The 17,860-nt window shown below is 44.1% G+C and overlaps 1 protein-coding gene across 3 annotated transcripts in view; it reads right to left on the bottom strand.

Moving 5' to 3' along the window:
• The window catches only part of JARID2 (jumonji and AT-rich interaction domain containing 2), a 196,909-nt gene that overhangs the window by 114,710 nt on the left and 64,339 nt on the right, over window positions 1-17,860 (bottom strand). For all 3 annotated transcript variants that reach the window (XM_015854678.2, XM_015854676.3, XM_085540184.1), the window contains exon 2: window positions 691-826. In XM_015854678.2, the coding sequence (XP_015710164.2) occupies window positions 691-826 (136 nt within the window). The remainder of the gene's footprint in view (window positions 1-690; window positions 827-17,860) is intronic.

The following is a 17,860-nucleotide window of genomic DNA, read 5'->3' as shown; positions in this document are numbered from 1 at the left end:
CTTTGCCACCTCCGGTCAATGTCAAAGGATGACATAAACAAAACTGAACTCCCTTCAAGTCCCTATCATGTAGCTTTGTCTGCATCTCTTTTAAAAACATTTAAACTCCCTGAAGAACTTAACTATGGAAATCCAGTGTCTCAGCATGTTTGCCCTCAGTCCGCCCCTACATCTTTTTACATAGGTTCCATGCTACTTCACCTTCAGGCAACTGAGGGCCTGAACAAAGCCCACCCCAGAGTTGCATGTCCTGGTTAGTCAGTTTCTTCCACTTGAATGACATTCTGTCTGTCCTTCACCAACATAACTGATTCAGACAGTTTTTATTTATCTCCACACAAATTTGCACTGTGTCTGTAAGAAATTAGTTACCTTTAATGCTGATACCTTTCCTGTTGGCCTACAAAGCACATCGCTGATTAGACAGATCAGAGAAGCCACCTTTTCTACTGAACAGCTTTTATCTTGTCCCCCATTCAACAGCCACCCTCCACCCTTATCCCTATCTACAACAGTTCACCAGAAACAGAATCACATGGATTGTTCAAATCGGGCATTTTGAGCACTTTAGAAACGAGCTCTTCTTTGTATTTTGAAAGGATGCAGTGCATGTGAGATGGTGCACTGGTCTCTTTCCTTTACTACAGCAAACAACTGAGTCCTTGCAAGGGTGCCAGGGAGGCAGCTTACCATTCACTGCCTTCAGGCTTCCACTAATGCCATCACCATGTTGCCGCTTCTGTGCGTTCTTGAACTCCTTCAGAGATAAATAAAGGACCTTCCGCACCACCCTCTCCTCTGACCAGGGAATCCCATCACTGTCATCCTGAAGAAGACAGAAACAGAAAGGAGACATTAATTGTACGTATCTGAAACAAGTAACAAAAACAACAAACAACACCCGAAAGCCAAGATTTAGACAAATGATTTTTAAAAAAAAAAAAAAAAGGAAGCTGAAAAAAATACTGCAACAAAATGCAATCTAAGCTCAAGAAGCACTAAGAGATAACCATTATCATCATCAGTCCTTCTCATCCCTTATCCTGCAAACAGCAGTAGCTGTCTGCCAGGTGTTAGACAGCAGGTAAAAACTTATTCATTACAATTCTCATAATGAATCCTTCTGCCTTGTGGAGAAATTTTAACAGCCAGGAATTGCTCTCTCAGACAATTAAAGTAAGGAGGAAAAAAAAAAAAATCCAAACTATTAAATTAAATCAAATTTTGCATAAAACTTGGTGGAAAGTTCTGTGAATCAGTCTTTCTTACTGCCATTTTGGCCTTGGTTTTTGCCTCTCGGCTCAGGATTTTACATACTGATATTACATTATCAGTTCTCTGCTTAAGTGGTTTATATTTATTACAGAATTACAGTGTCATTGATAACACTGAAGTTGTTTTGAATTCATCTCAGCTTAAAGTAAAGTGGAATTTGGCCCATGGGGCATGTGTTTTCTACTTCATTTTTAGAAGACAAATGCTATATTGTCAAAAGGAATACTAGTGTTTGTCGTATTTCGTATTTGCTTTAGTTAAAAGATTAATTCCCTGGAAAAGCATTTCCCTAAAGCCTTTAGCATTCAAATAAATTAAGTCAGCAAATTGATACAAAGGCATAAGTGAAATCAGGTGCATCTTGGAAAAAAACCAACGTATATCTCTTTTTCACAAGCCTTATTGTTATTGTCTCAGGGTCTTTAAAGTCATTATTTGAGCCTTTCACACTACAGACCAGCTACTACGCTCTGAACAGTGCTGAGCTGAGCCCAGAGAGCTTCACCACGCGGGGACCTCCAAGCCAAGGATGCAAACTTTGTATCTGAACATCCACAGCAAAGGAGAATAAAGAATCTCCAGGTGAGCATTTCAGAAGGCCTAGGACTTGCAGTTGTTTTGTCAGCAGTGGTTTTCACAAACAACTTTACAATTTTGCTGCCAACACAAGTTTAAACCTCACCAGAACAAAGTATACAGATGGTCATAGCTTGACCGATTTTAACAGAAATCACCCAAGAAACAACATTTATATTCCCATAGACCAGAACATACCGTAAGTAAACCAGGAAGGGAAATCGTCCTGGCAAGGCCTGGCTGGGTTTCACGCGTTTCTGTTTTTACAACAGATCATGAGGTAACTAATTGAATCCCTAAGGAAACTGCTCTGTTAGGAAATACTCTGAGCTTCCATGGCATTTATTTGTCCACATTACAGACACAAGCCTCGGGACGCCTCTCACTCCCTTCAGCTGTATTTGTGGGAATTCTTTATACAGAAGGCAGTAAACAAGAGGACAAGGACACACACTGTCCATTAATCTGAGGCTGATGTGAGGTACACAGAGCCCTGCATGAGGCAGCATATCCCTCACCATTTGTTTTTATGCACTTTAAGCCAAGCATACAAAGTATGTATGGGTATGTAATTCTCAACTCCAGCTAATGTATGCCATACTGGAAGAATGGCATACATTAATACCCCAAAACAAGAAGGCCATCACCACCTAACCTCTCCTCCATCTCTCTGGAAGTGTTCCCCAAAGACCTGAAAATCACACCAAAACAACCATTAGCTCCAGATTCCCCTAACCCTTCATTCCTGCTCAAATTACAGCAGCAAAAAGAACAAAAATGCACTAAGCAATGAATCCTGTTTAAGTGCCCTTCATAATGCCAAAGCTTGCTGCAAAGACCATGTGGTGGTGGTGTGTGTTAGTTCAATGGCAGCAGGGTAAGATCTGCTGACAGAACTTGGAAGATCTCCAGGCTCTCACTGCCAGGTGGCAGCAGGGATGAGCAACCTTCACAGGGCACAGCCAGGTCCCTGGGATGCACTGGTTGCAGCTGCTGCTCTGTAGGTAAGGAGATAATCACTGCACAGAAAAGGCCTCAGAGACCGAAGGCTTGAGGTCACCTCCCCTCCACAAACAACGTACTGTATGTGTGAAAGGACAGCATTCAGCCCTGCTTTCAGAGGGACAATGCTACTGAGATATCCTTGTTGAGCCAGCTAAAGGCCCCAGCCCTGCTGCAGGAGTGCCACGGCATCATAAGGGAAGGAGCAAGACCCAGGAGACAGCACAAAGGCCTCTTCTGGCAACCCCTGAAGTGACACAGCAACATTTGACAGAGATCCCAATGAGTGGAGCACACATCAGGCAAAACCATATCGGCCTCATGACCACATCTGTACCAGCAGCAGACTCAACAGAACTGCTTACAGAGGAGGCCCTCCACATCAGAGCCCACTTGTGCCAAGGCTGCAATCACCATCGCTTTGTTGTGGGCTTTCCTCATTCCCATCGCCCGCCTTGCATAAAAGGCCTCAAGCCCTCCAACACCGTGTTATCCAAGGTCAGCAAAATAAGAGGCTAAACTGGTGCCAATGCCCACATTCATGTGGCTCCATATGTAAGAGCAATAAAAATCTTTCACAATCATCAACTGCATCTCCCCTCTAGCGTGCAGCACAAAAGCAGCCACAAGCCAGAGAGCAGCTGACTCGGCGCCCAGCTGGGCTCTTGCAGGGAAGCAGCTCTGGCTCCCGACACTTTTAACCATAATTACATGGGTCAGAACATCCCTTCCTCGCCATGCCGCCGAGGGAGAGCCGCGCCGTGCCTCACTCCGAGCTCCCACACTCAGCTGGAGAGTCACCTCACTGCAGCAATACCCAGAGCTGCTCAGAAATACCCTCCAGTGAAAGCCTTGAGCAATTCAATCTGTGTAGTTTCTCAAAAACAAAATAAAATAAAAATGAAACAAAAAAGAGAAAACCACCAATCCCCAAAGAGACTGACTTGATCACTGCCTTTAAACATTTCCACGGGGAGCAGAAATTCGATAATAGATGGCTCTTGAGGTTGGCAGAGAGGAGTACAGTAACGTCCAACAGCTGGAACTCGAATTCAGAAAAATTTAAGTTGGAATTAGAGAACAATTTCCTCAACTGTGCAAGTAATTAGCCATTGAAACAACTTATGGGGAACTAATGGATTGTCCGTTATTGACTTAGACCCAAAAAAGCACTGAATAACATCTTAAACAGTGTGTTCATCACTGCAAGCTCAGAGCCTTTGCAGTGTGGAAGGTCAGCCTAAATTGTTTCTGCCTCCTGGTCTGGTAGCAAGATTAGCTCATAGACTTGGCATAAAAAAATAACAGAAGAAAACAAGCAGGGACTGAAGAAAACAACCCCAGGGCAGAATGAAATAAAAAAACAACACCTAACTCAATCGTTTCCTTGAAACTGGTAAAAAATCAGTCATGCCTCCTTCTCTGTTATGCTAGTTCAGGGAAACACCATGTCATACATTTATATCTGAACTTCATCTGCCAAGCCAGCCAAGTCAGAGGTCAGCAAGTTCAGTGCCAGGGGTTGGACATGAGCACAGCCTCCATGCATCTACATGGTATAATTGTGCAGGGGGCTCCACATCACAGATAGTGGGAAGCCCTCCCTGCCCAGCCTGGCTGGCAGCTTGCCTCCAGTTCCACTGGGGTAGTGCACAGAGAGCATCAGCTCCACACACTCCTCATTTGGGAAGAAATCTACGTGTGGTTTTACTACACACAATCTAAATACATATAATGTTTTATACATAATACTTATATACTAGTATATAGATGTGCTACAATGCATGTATATGCATTAATATATAACACATGCATAAATGTAACTGGGTAAAAATAAATATGTAATACACACTGATATATATATATTATATATATATAACATATATTTGTGTCTATATTCATAATGAAATCAAACCACCCCCCACATCTCCCACCCTTCACCTACAGCTTGTTGCCAACTCGCTGCAGCACAGCTGTACAGCTTGCTCACATGGCCTTCCTATTTCCGACATGAAATGCCCCCAAAGCAGGCAGAAGCAGGAGGCAGGCCTCATGCTGCTCTACTCCGCAGCGAGCATCCCAAATGCATGCGGACTCATGACTCGAGTTTCTCCGTTCATTCATCACCAGATATCACATTCCTCAGCCTGGCCCAGCCTTGCCTTAAGCAAACAGGAGTCACAGTTCACAGGGTAAAACTATGGCTGGAACAAGGGAGAATGCAGGCAGCACTCAAAGCTATTTGTTTTACTTTATGTAAATACTTTAACAGCAGTGACGGCTTTATTTGAAAAGTCGGGACTTTGTAAGGTACAAAGATACTTATGAGTATGTGCGCTGTGACTCAGAGCGGCTGGCGTATTTCCAGCTCCCTCTTTGGGTCTTTCCCAAGCACGCATCTCCTGACCCCATTCCTCTTGCCAGGCTCCAGAAACCAAATAACAAAACACAACCCCCTCTTTTTTTTTTTCCAGCATTGTAGCCAATGCTCAGTCAAAATCACTGTGGCACCCAGTGGCCTAAATGAATATGCCTTCATGGTTCAACAGCCCCCTGAGAGTTTTTCCTGCAGATGTAAGAAGGTCATTTTGAAGCAGTGGGAAAAATAAACCACAAGCTTCTACCCTTTCCTCAAGGATATTTCTGAGGGAAAACTATTTCAAAGGGTTGGTTTCTTTTTTTTTTTTTTCCTTTCCTCTGTGTTTAGTTAGCAACAAAATGGGAATCTGTCTCCTGCATGAAAAACAGACGACACATTTTCAGGGATCATATAAATTACTTTTCAGTTGAAGGACAAAAATGGAAATGTTTGTTTACTAAATTCAAGACCTGCAACAGATTTTGCCTTTTGGCTGTGTATTATCAATGGAAAACAGCTAGTCTAGACCCGTTTTTCTCTACAAGAATGCCAGACCTAAGAGAAATAAGTAGAAAACCTCGATATGACTCCCAAGACTGAAAGAGATGGCCCATGCAGTCGAAGGCAAGTTACCATCATGGAGAGCAATTAGCACGCCTGCCTATTCCTTTACAGAGCCCACTTCCTCTACGCACACGCAGCATAGGGTGAACCTCCTGAGAAAGTGCAAAGTCTTACTACTCAGGCAGCACGCAGACATCCCCTGTTGTGCTGGCACAGGTCTCTCTGCTGTCATAAGGTGCCATCAGCCTTTTGATCATCCTCAACATGCTGCCCCCATTGGACAGGCAGAGGAAATCCCCAGCTGTGGCTCAGCGGTGCCAGCTCCCTCCCCATGCAACTTGCAAGGACCAGCCAGCAGAAACTTCCCAGTTGAAACTCCCAAGCTTTCAGGACGACAATTTGAAATCAGATTCTAATTTATTCAAATGAAGCTGAATAAATAAAGATTTCCTACTCCTTCTGGCAGCTATCATGCAGCTTCGACTTCTTAAAGCCAACAACAGCACCTTGCAAACTGGGTATCCCCATACATATCCTGAGCAGCATCCACGCAGCCTTCTGCTTACTATCAAGGTCCTTCCACTCCCCCTTCCTCTCCGAATAAAGTTCACACCTACTTAATATTTAACCTTTTAATCGAGTTTAACTATCCAGAGAGGATGTAGCAGTTTCTCGTTTAAAACAAACTGCTTATATTCAGTGAGAAAAAAATAAAACCTCATGAATGGCTTAAGTTGATGAAGATTGATACAGCTTGGAGACTTTAAAGCACAGTGACTCATGCCTTCTGGAAAATGTAATCTGTTCTGTCTACTTTAGGAAAATAGGTCATGTTTTAAAAATGTGCTAGCTAACATGAGGAAAGGGGAAATTTTCTTTATTAATGGTTCTGTTAGAGTATTAAGTGCATCTGATAATTAGAGTGACTTTTTTTCCTACTACTTCCAAACAGCTTCCCCAAAAAACTCATACTACGTTATAGCTCCTCACTACCAGAACTGATGTTAATATGGCAAAGGAACAACCAAGGAAAACAAAAGCTTCTCATCTTCCAACCTCCACACTCCTTCTGCAGCTTTCAGCCCCTGCAGTCTCTGTTGGTTAGCGTAAATTTGCAGCTCTTGCCGCACTGGGATCCCACTTCCTCCTTTTAGATCAAGAGCAGCATGGAAGAGAAACGCTCTGTTTTTTGGGTCACTAAAGGCCTAGGGCATTTTTGAGCCCAGTGAGCTTCAACCTGCTTGTGCAAGAGCACATGAGAGTAGAAAACACGCAGCCAGTATTTTCTATCCAAACACGACCCACTAGTGGTTTAACACAGCCTCCCAGAACACGAAAAATAGTTCCCAACTTTATCTTAGGATTAAAAATAGAACATTTAGATGTAGTGGGTTGGTGTGCTAATTGATTCTTCCACATAAACTCAGAGACCTCAGCTATGTGTCTGCATCTGTAGCAATCTACTACTCAATATGAAACCAGTGAAAGCTTACAAGACATCAACTGCTTCCCTTGTTGGTCTGCCAAGATAAACACTTAAAAGAAAAGAAAGAAAGAAAAAGAAAACACTGTGCCCAAGCAAATTGGGAGTAAAGCCAGGTTGAAAGTTGCCTGATTTATCATCTCAGAGCAGAACTTCACCTCAAATCATCTCTTACTGGCAGCAGCACCGGGAAGCTGCTCAGTCATCTGGCACCCTGAGAGCGGGCATTTCGAGCTCTGCTGAGAGCTGGCAGCATGCACAAGCAAGTCGTGAGAGGTGGCAGAGCACTGGATGGCAGGTCGGATGGTACCAGCTATCACCTATATGTGGGCAGCAGATTTTGTCTTCATCATAAGCACCCCCAAATAGGGTCAGTTTCAGTCAAAAGAGCTCCTTCTCTGCTAACTACGTGGCCACGCAGGAGCTACTTCTGGCGTACAGGGAAAGCACGATGGCTCCCTTCAGCAGCAATCCCTGCTGTAGAGTTGTATATCTAAACGACCTGACCGCCTTCACATGAACCGTGCTGCCTTCTCCCATGGTGCTGAAGTGGAGACCAGTTACTTCTGCTAGGGGAGTGAAAGAATACATGAAGGGTATTTCAGTTAGAGAGACACAGCTTCCTGAAAACACCATGAAATAATGCATGCTTCTCTTTGATCACACACTAAGAAAAAAACTGCAGCTGCAATTGGATTAGAAACTTCTGCTTTAAAAAAAAAAAAAAAGCCCTGATTTACTGCATAACACAACTCTGACAGCCTGGGTTGCTGGCTACCAATCGAGCCTTTAGAAAAATCTGCTGGGCAGCTGCCAAGTCAACTCTTGGAGCCCTGGCATGTCAGATATCTCAGACAGTAGTCAAGGCAGCTACATGCATGGCAGTGTCCACAGCCCCATAGTTCTATGGTTAAGCGGTACAGTAGAACAGAGGGTACAAGCCATTAAACACAAAGGTAGAAGGCTCCTGCAGCTGTTGATCTGGCAATTCTGATCATGATGCAAAAGACCAAGAACCACAGCAACATTTTCTTTTTAAGGATCTGGTATTAATATGAACGTAGCAGCAGCTTATTAGGAAGAGAGAATGAAAGAAGTGAGGAATGGGAGGGAGCTCTAAAAAAACCATCATGTCTTTAGCTAAAATATATATATATAATAATAGGCATATATATAATTTCACATTCCAAATAACCTATCTCCAATTCTAATTAAAACTCTCCACCAAGCACACTTCAGATACACGTATAAAACCCAGTATGCACAAAGAGTGTTCGGCAGCTCGAGATAATTAAATTCAAATATATTCTAATTAATTTCATTTTGATTCAGTTCATATTTTTATAAGGTGTTTGAGTTCCAGTTTGCAACCATATCAATGCAGTCCAATAAGAAATGATGTTTTGCCATTTAAACATTTGGTAATAAGACCTACGGATATGAACTTTAATACGGCTAATCCAATCTTGCTGCATACTACTAATTATCTTAAGACCTTTTCCTGTCCTCAAACAGAAAGGCTGATCCTTGACTTGAAAAACACTCACCACTGCTGAAAGCCAAAATAGTGCTGAGGTAGTACAAAAGAGAGAAAGCCAACTGTTAAGTTAAAAATTTGCCTTCATTATTTCTGCAAGACTTTTAAGTTAAAGAGATCTAATTTTTGGCATCTCACAGCATCTGAAAGGTCAGAAGGAGTACGGACAGAGACAAGCGTGCTGAATTATTGCTGGGAAATCTTAGGATATTGAGACCTGACCTGCACAACTCAATCAATTTTACACAACTGGATGGAGAAAAAATCAGTTATATCGATGGAGGCTCCTGGGACAGACAGGCAGGTATTGGGCTAAGAGCAAGACACGTTGATTTTCCTTGATGTACTACTCAAAACTGAGATTTTTATCAGGAACCTTTCGCCCTTGTTTACAGTCCCAACTGGCAGAATATCCTTTAAAGCTCGGAGACATAAGCTAAACCTGCACTCTTCATTCGGAAGCCAATTAAAGAAGACATGAGGACACTAGATACAAGCTCTGTGTATTTTCAGGTCAGTTCAGTTACACCAGCAATCTTCTGCACAAAGATAAGCAATATAATAGAAGATAACCTGCCCTCTCAAGTTTTCCCAAGCTCATCCTTCAGTACTACGTGCATTTGACTTCCAAAATACCCCTCAGCAAACAAATGATAGTGTTTTAGGAGCGCTGCAAAGCAAATAATAAAAAAAAGCCTTTGCTTCATGAGGCAATCACTCAGTAACAAGGCAGACGAATGCACACGAGTAGCTTCCTAGAAGGACTGCATAACATTTTTCTGAATAATCAGTGCCAAAGGAGGGTAAAGGACATTACCTGGAACTGAACTTGCAGCTGATTGCTTGGGGCAATGAAGCCAAAGAACTTCAATCAGATTTAGGTTCAAGCACACTGCTGTGCTGTGTGCAGATTTCAGTGTTCTGGCTACAATACGCAACAAGAAGAGCTGACAGCTCCTGGTAACTGTAAGATTTGTGAGGCCATACAATGTGTCCCCTGAACAGTTACAATACGATCATGAGCAGCTGGGAGGCTTTTTGGGGAGAAAGAAGAGAAATAAGACAATTCTGATAGACATTGCAGATTTTCCTGATTGCATGGAATGGTTTTTAAACCCACAGGTGTTTCATAACAACAGGATCTACGTTGCACTGATAAGGAACAACATAACCAAGTTGTGACCTTTCCACGATCTCCTCCCCTTATTATTAAACCAACTTGCAGAACTTCCTATTCTAGAGCTGCGTGAGAACTTACACTACGATGACATGGTCGTGCCTCTGTTTCCATGAGCACCTCATGGTGCAGAACAAGTCCTCAGCTCCGTGAGTCACAGAATCATAGAGCTCCATGATCACCTCATCCAACCTAATCCAACCGTCAGCCCATCCCCATCATTCCCACTAACCCATGTCCTTCAGTGCCACATCTACAGCACCTCCTGAACACCACAGTTACTCTACCACCTCCCTGGGCAACCCGTTCTATTTGTTTTGCCTTCAGTTCCCTCATCCTTCCTCCCCAGCCGATCAATGGCAACATTCAAACTTTACAGAAGATATTAGAAGCACATCAAAGACATCCATTAAGCTTTTAAGTGCACTAATTGACATTTTAGCACTTACAAATCCATCTGTGTGTTCTATCACTCAATTTAAGAGACTCGCTTCCACGCCTGTTCAGAGTTCTCTGTATTTTTAGCGGGGAGAGGGGGATTTTCAAAGCTATTTTTTTTCGCAGAGACAATTTTAGAGAATTCAAATTACAAATATAATGCACTTCAAAAAGTAACACGTTTCACAAATTTAAGAGCTTTTCCATAAAAGCTGTAAATGGCATCACAGCTATAACTCACAGGCTTCTAAGCTCCAATGAATTCTGCAGCTGTTACGGCACGTCGAAGCCAAATCATTGTTACCTTCACACCACCACAACTGCAAAACCCAGCTATGATATTACAAACTGCGTAGTGTTACATGAGAAAGGGGAGGGGGGAAGAGAAAAGAGAGAAAGAACCCACTAGTGATTTTGCAGCTTCTATTCTTCCTCCTTTGCAAAGCCAGCACAAAGAAGAAGTTAAACCACGAACGGTGGCTCTGGTTTTTTCCTATGGTGAGGATCCCACAGGTGAATTTCAGAGCAACCCCTGACATGCTGTGAAATCAGAGCTGCACTCAGGTACTTGGATTTACAGCATAAAACCAGCCTCATGGCGGCCAAGATTAGCTTCTGATCGCAGAAAGACTGTCTCAGTGACAGCAGGTCTGGACCCTTCCTCTATTACTGTCACATACCAACATGTTCACCTTCTGTTCTGTTAGAGAAATCCTCATTCAGTCCCAATATTTAAGGCAACGAGGAAGATCGAATTAAATTCTCAGGGTTTTGAGCCATTCAGTTCATTGCTGGATCTATTTTAGGGTCTCAGGCTGCCAGCCACCCCCACAGAATCTGCGCGCTAAACAAGGCTTTTGACAGGCTTGTTTATGCCTTCTGCGGCAAGCAAAGGCAAAACATTACCAAGCTAAGAACTGAGAGACAAATACAGCACTGAGCACAGCAGAAACCTCAAAGAGCAAGCCAGAAGCAAACCTGCTGCTCCCAAAACACAGCAACATAAGAGGACAGCTCCAACAGGAAGGTGTTCCTGATGTATGCATGCAGAAAGCATCAGGGGTTTGGGGGGGGGGAGGGGAAGGGAGTCAAGAGGGCATGAACAACACAATACTTCTGCGGGATCAACAGAAATGCAATGCTGGTATGTTGGGACCACAGCAGCTACAACAAACAGGGCAGCAGCCTCCAGCCCATACCACTCCTTACAGGAGACAAAATCCCTTTTCCAGTTCTCCCCTGGGCTCAACTTGGAGTCTGTGGGTTCTGCTTGGTGACTGAATGAAGGGCTTCACTTGTTCTTCAGCAAAGCCAATGCACCAGGAAAGTGCCAAAGATGCACGTTAAAATTACACCCAGAAGAAATTCAGTGGTATGCATTTGCTACTGTGCTCCTTTAAACCTTTCACCTCTTAAACTGTGAGTTCAATGTCAGATTATAAACATCATAAAAGCTCGTAAAATCCAATCATAAAACTGCCAGCTCATTTCAAGATTCTTTGCTCTCAGCCCTGCAAAAACATCATGAGCAGCACGAGAATTGCATCAGTTCTCTGCAGGTCCCAGCACCTCATTGCTTGCATCAGCTCAGGTCACTGCAATCGTCCTGTTAGTGTCAATGGGACACAAGCAGGTGTTGCAGCCTTAGCATTGCAAACCTGTACAAGTTAGCTTTTTTGTGTGGCTAAGCCACGCTGAGCAGTCATCTCCACCAGCAGCTGCTGAGGAAATCACCTGGTACTGCCCTTTCCTCCTGAAAACCCCAGCTTTTTGTGTTATCAGCAAACCTGGCAGCCACAAGAACCTCCAGCAATCTCATCAGCAACAAACACCACGTCAGGACTTTGGAGTGTCTCCATGCGTGCCCCTCCACCTCATGCAGCATCCACCTCCACCTTCCCCTAGGCCTAGCACAGCAGCTGCCCATAGAGCAGAAAGAAGCCCAGGATGACAGTGTGGGGCAGCGTCCCTTTGTTAGCATTGGGTACTGGCTCTTTGCATTAGCCTGCAATAGGGAAAAAGGCAGCATTTCGTTCTTTGGGTTGGGTTTCCTGCAGACACAGTCACATAATTTCACCATCCTCTAGGGAGAAGTCTGTGGACTGGATGAAAGCATCTGTTGGTTTTCAGTGGAAAAACATGGTTTAGTGCAATGAAATTTTCTCTAGGGGTGTAGGCAGAGCAGAGCTTATCAGTACCAGTAACTGCCTAACTCACACTTCTTGCAGTGCTGAGCAATGCCACAGTAAAACGCCCACTTTTAAGGCAGACCGTAACCAAGCCTGTGATTTGTAGGACAGGCAATAGGCAATACCCACCCCACCCATGGTGTGTTCAGTCTGATCCTCATTCTTCCAACACACACCACCACCACCCTGGTGTTCAGCTCTGGCATGCACTCGCAGGACAGAACTACTTCAAGGTTGTCAGAAGAGCCCTCAAAAGCTCAACCAGACGCAGGCTTAGAGAGCAGTAATACGTTTTAAGCGCTGGATCAACTCTTACAGTCACTCTTGGCAAATGAGATGGCAGCACAGACTCACCCAGGCAAATTGCTGTTTATTTTCACCATTTATTTTCTACTGTTTTGTGAGCTCCCTCGCGAGTAACACTGGAGGTAAATGCTGACTGCAACGCACCTCTGCTCCCAGCAAAGCAGAAGTGATGAGCCCGGCAGCTCCGTGTGCTGCGATGCCTCATGAAATCTCCCTGACAGAACCAGTGATGGTTCCACTCCCTGCTGTGGGCAGGCACTAACTCGGTAGCGGCTCAGTTTTGCTGCTGGATGCTGCGGGCACGTGACTGCATGCAGTCATGTCACAGGAATGCAACAGCCACTGACAGCAGCAGCACTGACAGGAGGAGGGATGGAGCCAAGTATGCCTCAGAGAGCGCATCATGCTGCATCCTAATTTAAAGGGAAAACAAGAGGAAGAGCTGTGACTTGCGGAAATGCCTCTGCCTTGCAAGGTGCCCTGCTCCTCCCTGTGCCCCGTTGCTGCATACAGATGTAGCCGCAATGGTATGGCTTAATCAGTCAGTGTTTTCACAACACATATTTCAAATATTAAGCACTTATTGAAGACTTAGAAGTTACTGTGTAAATATTTGTATTATATTATTCTGCTAGCGCTTCCTCACCAACTGTGGAATTTTAAATCTATCTAGTCTGATAAAGCTTTATTTACATATCACACTGCTCTCGATACTCAACAAAGTGAACTGCCTAAATTTACACCAAATCCATTCCAGCAGCTTATGTCAGGAAAAGAGCAATCCGTCAGTTTCCATCTTTGGTACATGACTGAATGAAACCACAGGCACAGGGTCCTGTTCGGGGCTGGAGCTATAAGAAAGGCACAAGGTGTCATAACATCCCCGTGCCTCGCGGTGGTCCTTGCTATGAGGGTGTGGGAGCAGCATTGAGAGGCTGGATGGGAAGGCAGGGCTTCACACACCCGATAGATGTGAAGGCAAGCAGAGCACGTTGCTTATCACCTCCCATTATTTTACAAGAAGAACTCCGGGAGAAGCTGCTGATGCACAGAGAAGCAGCTAACGCCTGGGAAAACATGATCAAGATGTAACCAGTAGCAAACGCAGAGCGCCGTTATTAGTGCCAAACAAAATGTCTTGTGGAGGAGGGGAGAAGCCCATCAAACGCAGGCAGGTTTTCGCTACTTAGAGAAAAAGGCAGCAAATTGGAAATGGGTTGTGCCACTTGCTGCGCTAACCCCTTTTCCAGCCTCCTCTCCTCCCAAAAAGCAAAACAGAGACCATAGGGCTGCAAGTAACAGATGATACCAAGTTGATCATCACATCAGCTCTGAAAAATCTGTGTGTCTAAAGCACCCGCTGCACCGAAGGAAACCCCGTAGTGCTGTAATCTGTTTGCTTACCAGATCCAACTCACAGATTTATTCTTTATTTTCCATACTGGATGAATATTTACTCTCTGATGAATTTACTTAGACTTGCACAATCACATGTTGAAAAGAGAAAGAAAGAAGAAAAAAAACAGAGTTGAAGTTGCACGCTACCTTTCGACAGTTCTGCCAGCTGGAAATGCGCCATCAATTGTCTGTTCAGTACGTGATACGAAAGCAGAGGAGCCTGCTTAATAGAAATTCACTCAATTTCACCACGTTTACTCCAGGTTTAAGAAAATGGCCACGAAGAAGATAGATCCTAAATATTGTTTCCTTTGACCAATACTGTCCTTTTGTATTTTGTAACAAGCTTCCAGCCTTGTGCCGCGTTTATGACAGTCTTAACTTAAAACTGGGAAAACAAAGGAAAAAATGGAAATACTAGCCTGAGTTTTCCTTCATATCAAAATCTGGATAGTATTTTACCATGAACAAGAAGCACGGCAGCATGGCCAAGTACTCCAAACATGTTAGCAGTAAGTCACACGCTAAAGAGAACGCAAACTTCTGCTCTGGAGAAATAAATCCCACTTTCGAGGAAAGTCAAAGATGTACCTAAAAAAACAGCAGAAAGCAGCAGTTTCCATCAGCCACCTTATTCAAGGAAAGGCAAATTCTGTAAGAGGCACTTTCTCCCACCTTTCACTACGTGCATAAGAACAGACACACAGTGAAGTGCCTGCCGTGACGCTGTGATGTCTCAAGCTGCAGGCAGCAGAGCTGAAGCTCACAGACCAGCTACAGGGGCCAATTTCCTTGCCCGAGCCCAGCACGGATAAACAAACAAGCAGCACGTTGTTCAGAGACAGCTGCTGTAGATTTTTCTCCTTCCCACTCAAGAAATGTTACTAATACAACAATTACTTAACCATATAAATTTGAGGTTAATAAAAAGACCGTGCTTTGAGTGACAACATCTACTCTGCCATCGCAGGAGTAACTCTTTATTCTCTATAAATAAATGTTATTATCCAGGAATTGAACTCTGAGTGGTGAACCAGTAGCTTGCTTTCTTAGATGCTTCAATACATTAAGTGCTTCACATTATGGGCAGATCAACTGCCCATTCACTGAGAAAGGTTACCAAAGCAATGCTGTAATCTTATTTAGCTCCCCCAGTGTTTAACTTCTACAGCTGATCCAGGAGAGCAGGCGAAGAATAAAAACTGTAAGGATAAAGCCGGGATGTTCACATGTGACATGGGAAAACATTTCCTTCCTTCCCCAGCAGTTCTTTTGCTCCAGCTCCTCAGCTGACTCTGACATTTGAAGATGTCAGAGAGGAAGAAAACACATCGGAGAGTGAGAAAAGCCTGACCAGTGCCTTTACTTGAAGCGATATACCAATTTAGGAAGCAGATTTTCCCTCCTAATCATGTCAGCGGTTACTGCCCTCTGTGCACCCTTAGTGGGAACCTGTCAAGGGAGGCGGAAAGGGAGAGCAGGGACAGGTGAAAGGGAGCAGAGCACTGGGAAACCCACTAAGGAACTCAGCCCAATGACTGAAGAATTCACAAACGTCAAAGTATTTAATACTACAGCGTTTAACAAAAGCACACGTACAGCAAGCCACTGCTGAACACATTGTGACTTTTCACTCACAAATTGATCATTTTTATATGGACTATCTGGAAGCTAACGTGCTTGCCTGGCCTCTGCTAAAATCATCCCTTGATTTTGCTTTGCAGATATATAAAACATACTTGGTCCAGTACAGGCAGGCAACAGCAGAGCAGAATCTATGACACGGATGGCACCACAATCAAGTTTCATAATAAATCCTATTTTGTATTTAAAAAACAGTCATTAAGATCCTGCACATGTTATTAGGCAGGATCAGGTGATGCTCACTGAGGGACCTGGAGCTGCAAATGAGGGTACAGAAAAAGTGCAGCAGCTGCCCGGGCAGTTGGAATAGCTTATGACAGTTACCAGCATGGCCAGACACCCACTACCATTGCTGTGGAAGGCCACAGAGGGACAGACAGGCACTTTCAGACACTAATCACCCAGAGAAAGGGACTCCCAAACGATCTCCAGGGACAGATGCTGGTGGGCCGCAGCTGCAGGGCTGGTCTGGGCTGGACAGCAGGAGGCAATGCACTGTCCTGCTTAGAGCGGTCGGCAAAGACCTCACCATGCACAGATGACCCTGCCTGCAAAGACATCGGAGCTGCTCGGCAGGAACGAGTCTGGGAAGGAGGAGACAAAATGGCTTCACTTGCTTTTTGCTTTGTTTTCTCCCCTCCACTGCCTTATCTCTCCTGCTACATGTCGCTGAAAATAAAACCATTACGGAAGTTTGAAAGCGAAATCAATTAGTAAATGGAACAAGACTCTCTCCATTTTAGGCAAGCATCTCGCAGGGCCCAGCTGCTGCATCTTAGCAATAAAAGCGGGGCTATTTGTTTAATTACTCGTTTATCAGAATCGGGCTCGCTGCTGCTCTGAAACAGGTGCGTGTTTCCCTTCCACTCGCTGGAGAAAGGCAGAGCAACGCTCTCGTAGCTGCGTCCGCGCCTGCTGTGGCAAGCAACACCCAAATAAAAGATTTATCTTGCACACCGTCGTCATAAACATAAATTGGACTTAATTAAAACAAGTTGCTCTGCGAGCAGCTGAATAAATGAGACCCGACCGCCCGTGGCCCTGTGCCTGCCCCAGCAGCTCGGGGCTGACCCATCTGTACTCACTCTGAGCCCAGTGCTCCGCAGGCAGGGCCACCCACTCCCCTCAGTTAAGCTCCTCCACCTGCAGGAATTCAATGAATGACAATGGGGAAAGGATCAGCTTGTCCAGCGTCCTGCTCCTACAGCACATACATACTGCCCACCTTAAAATATCCCGCAATTGTCTACCTTTGCAGACTAACACAGAGATGAGTATTCTATTAATTTTTTCCCATAGAATTACCTTGTTCTTAGGTGTTTCTCTAAATACAACTCCCAGCTGATTTTTCCCCTGGGCTCAGGTGGTTCAGCCTCCTTTTCCTTCTCAACATGAAGGGAGAACAACACTTTTCAAATGTTATAAGCGAGTTTACGAGCAAGGTGGTCAAATCTTACAAGTATTCAAGAACAGGTTCTCCTTTTCTTATGTTCCCCTCAAACTGGTATTTCCTTCCTTCACTTCATCAACAAAGGAAGTAAATGTCTGGGGCATCCCAGCACATCTAAGAGGGCACAGGGTTAGGTCTGGGTTAACACATCTTTTGCACATCACTCTTCATGAACTAGAAGCTGGGGAAGCTACCAAACCTGTGAGGACTGAAGGCTTTTAACTTCATGTTTTTTGTCATGCCCAACGCTGACATGTTTCTTCTCTGTTTCCACGTCAGAAAAAAAAAAAAAAAAAAAAAAAAAAAAAAAACAACATTTTGAATGAGTTTTATGTTTTCCTTAAGAAACAACGGGGGGAAAAACACCACGACAGCGATTTTAAATATAGCATCATTCTGAGGTCAAATAAACAGGGCTATTATAGATGGAAGCTCTGCCGTTTATGTTAATATCTAGACGAA

Source organism: Coturnix japonica, chromosome 2, assembly GCF_054131305.1.
Source record: "Coturnix japonica strain WE chromosome 2, WE-NBRP24, whole genome shotgun sequence".
NCBI lineage: Eukaryota > Metazoa > Chordata > Aves > Galliformes > Phasianidae > Coturnix > Coturnix japonica.
The sequence above is the reverse complement of the archived record's forward strand: the minus strand, read 5'-3'. Positions and strand labels throughout refer to the sequence as shown.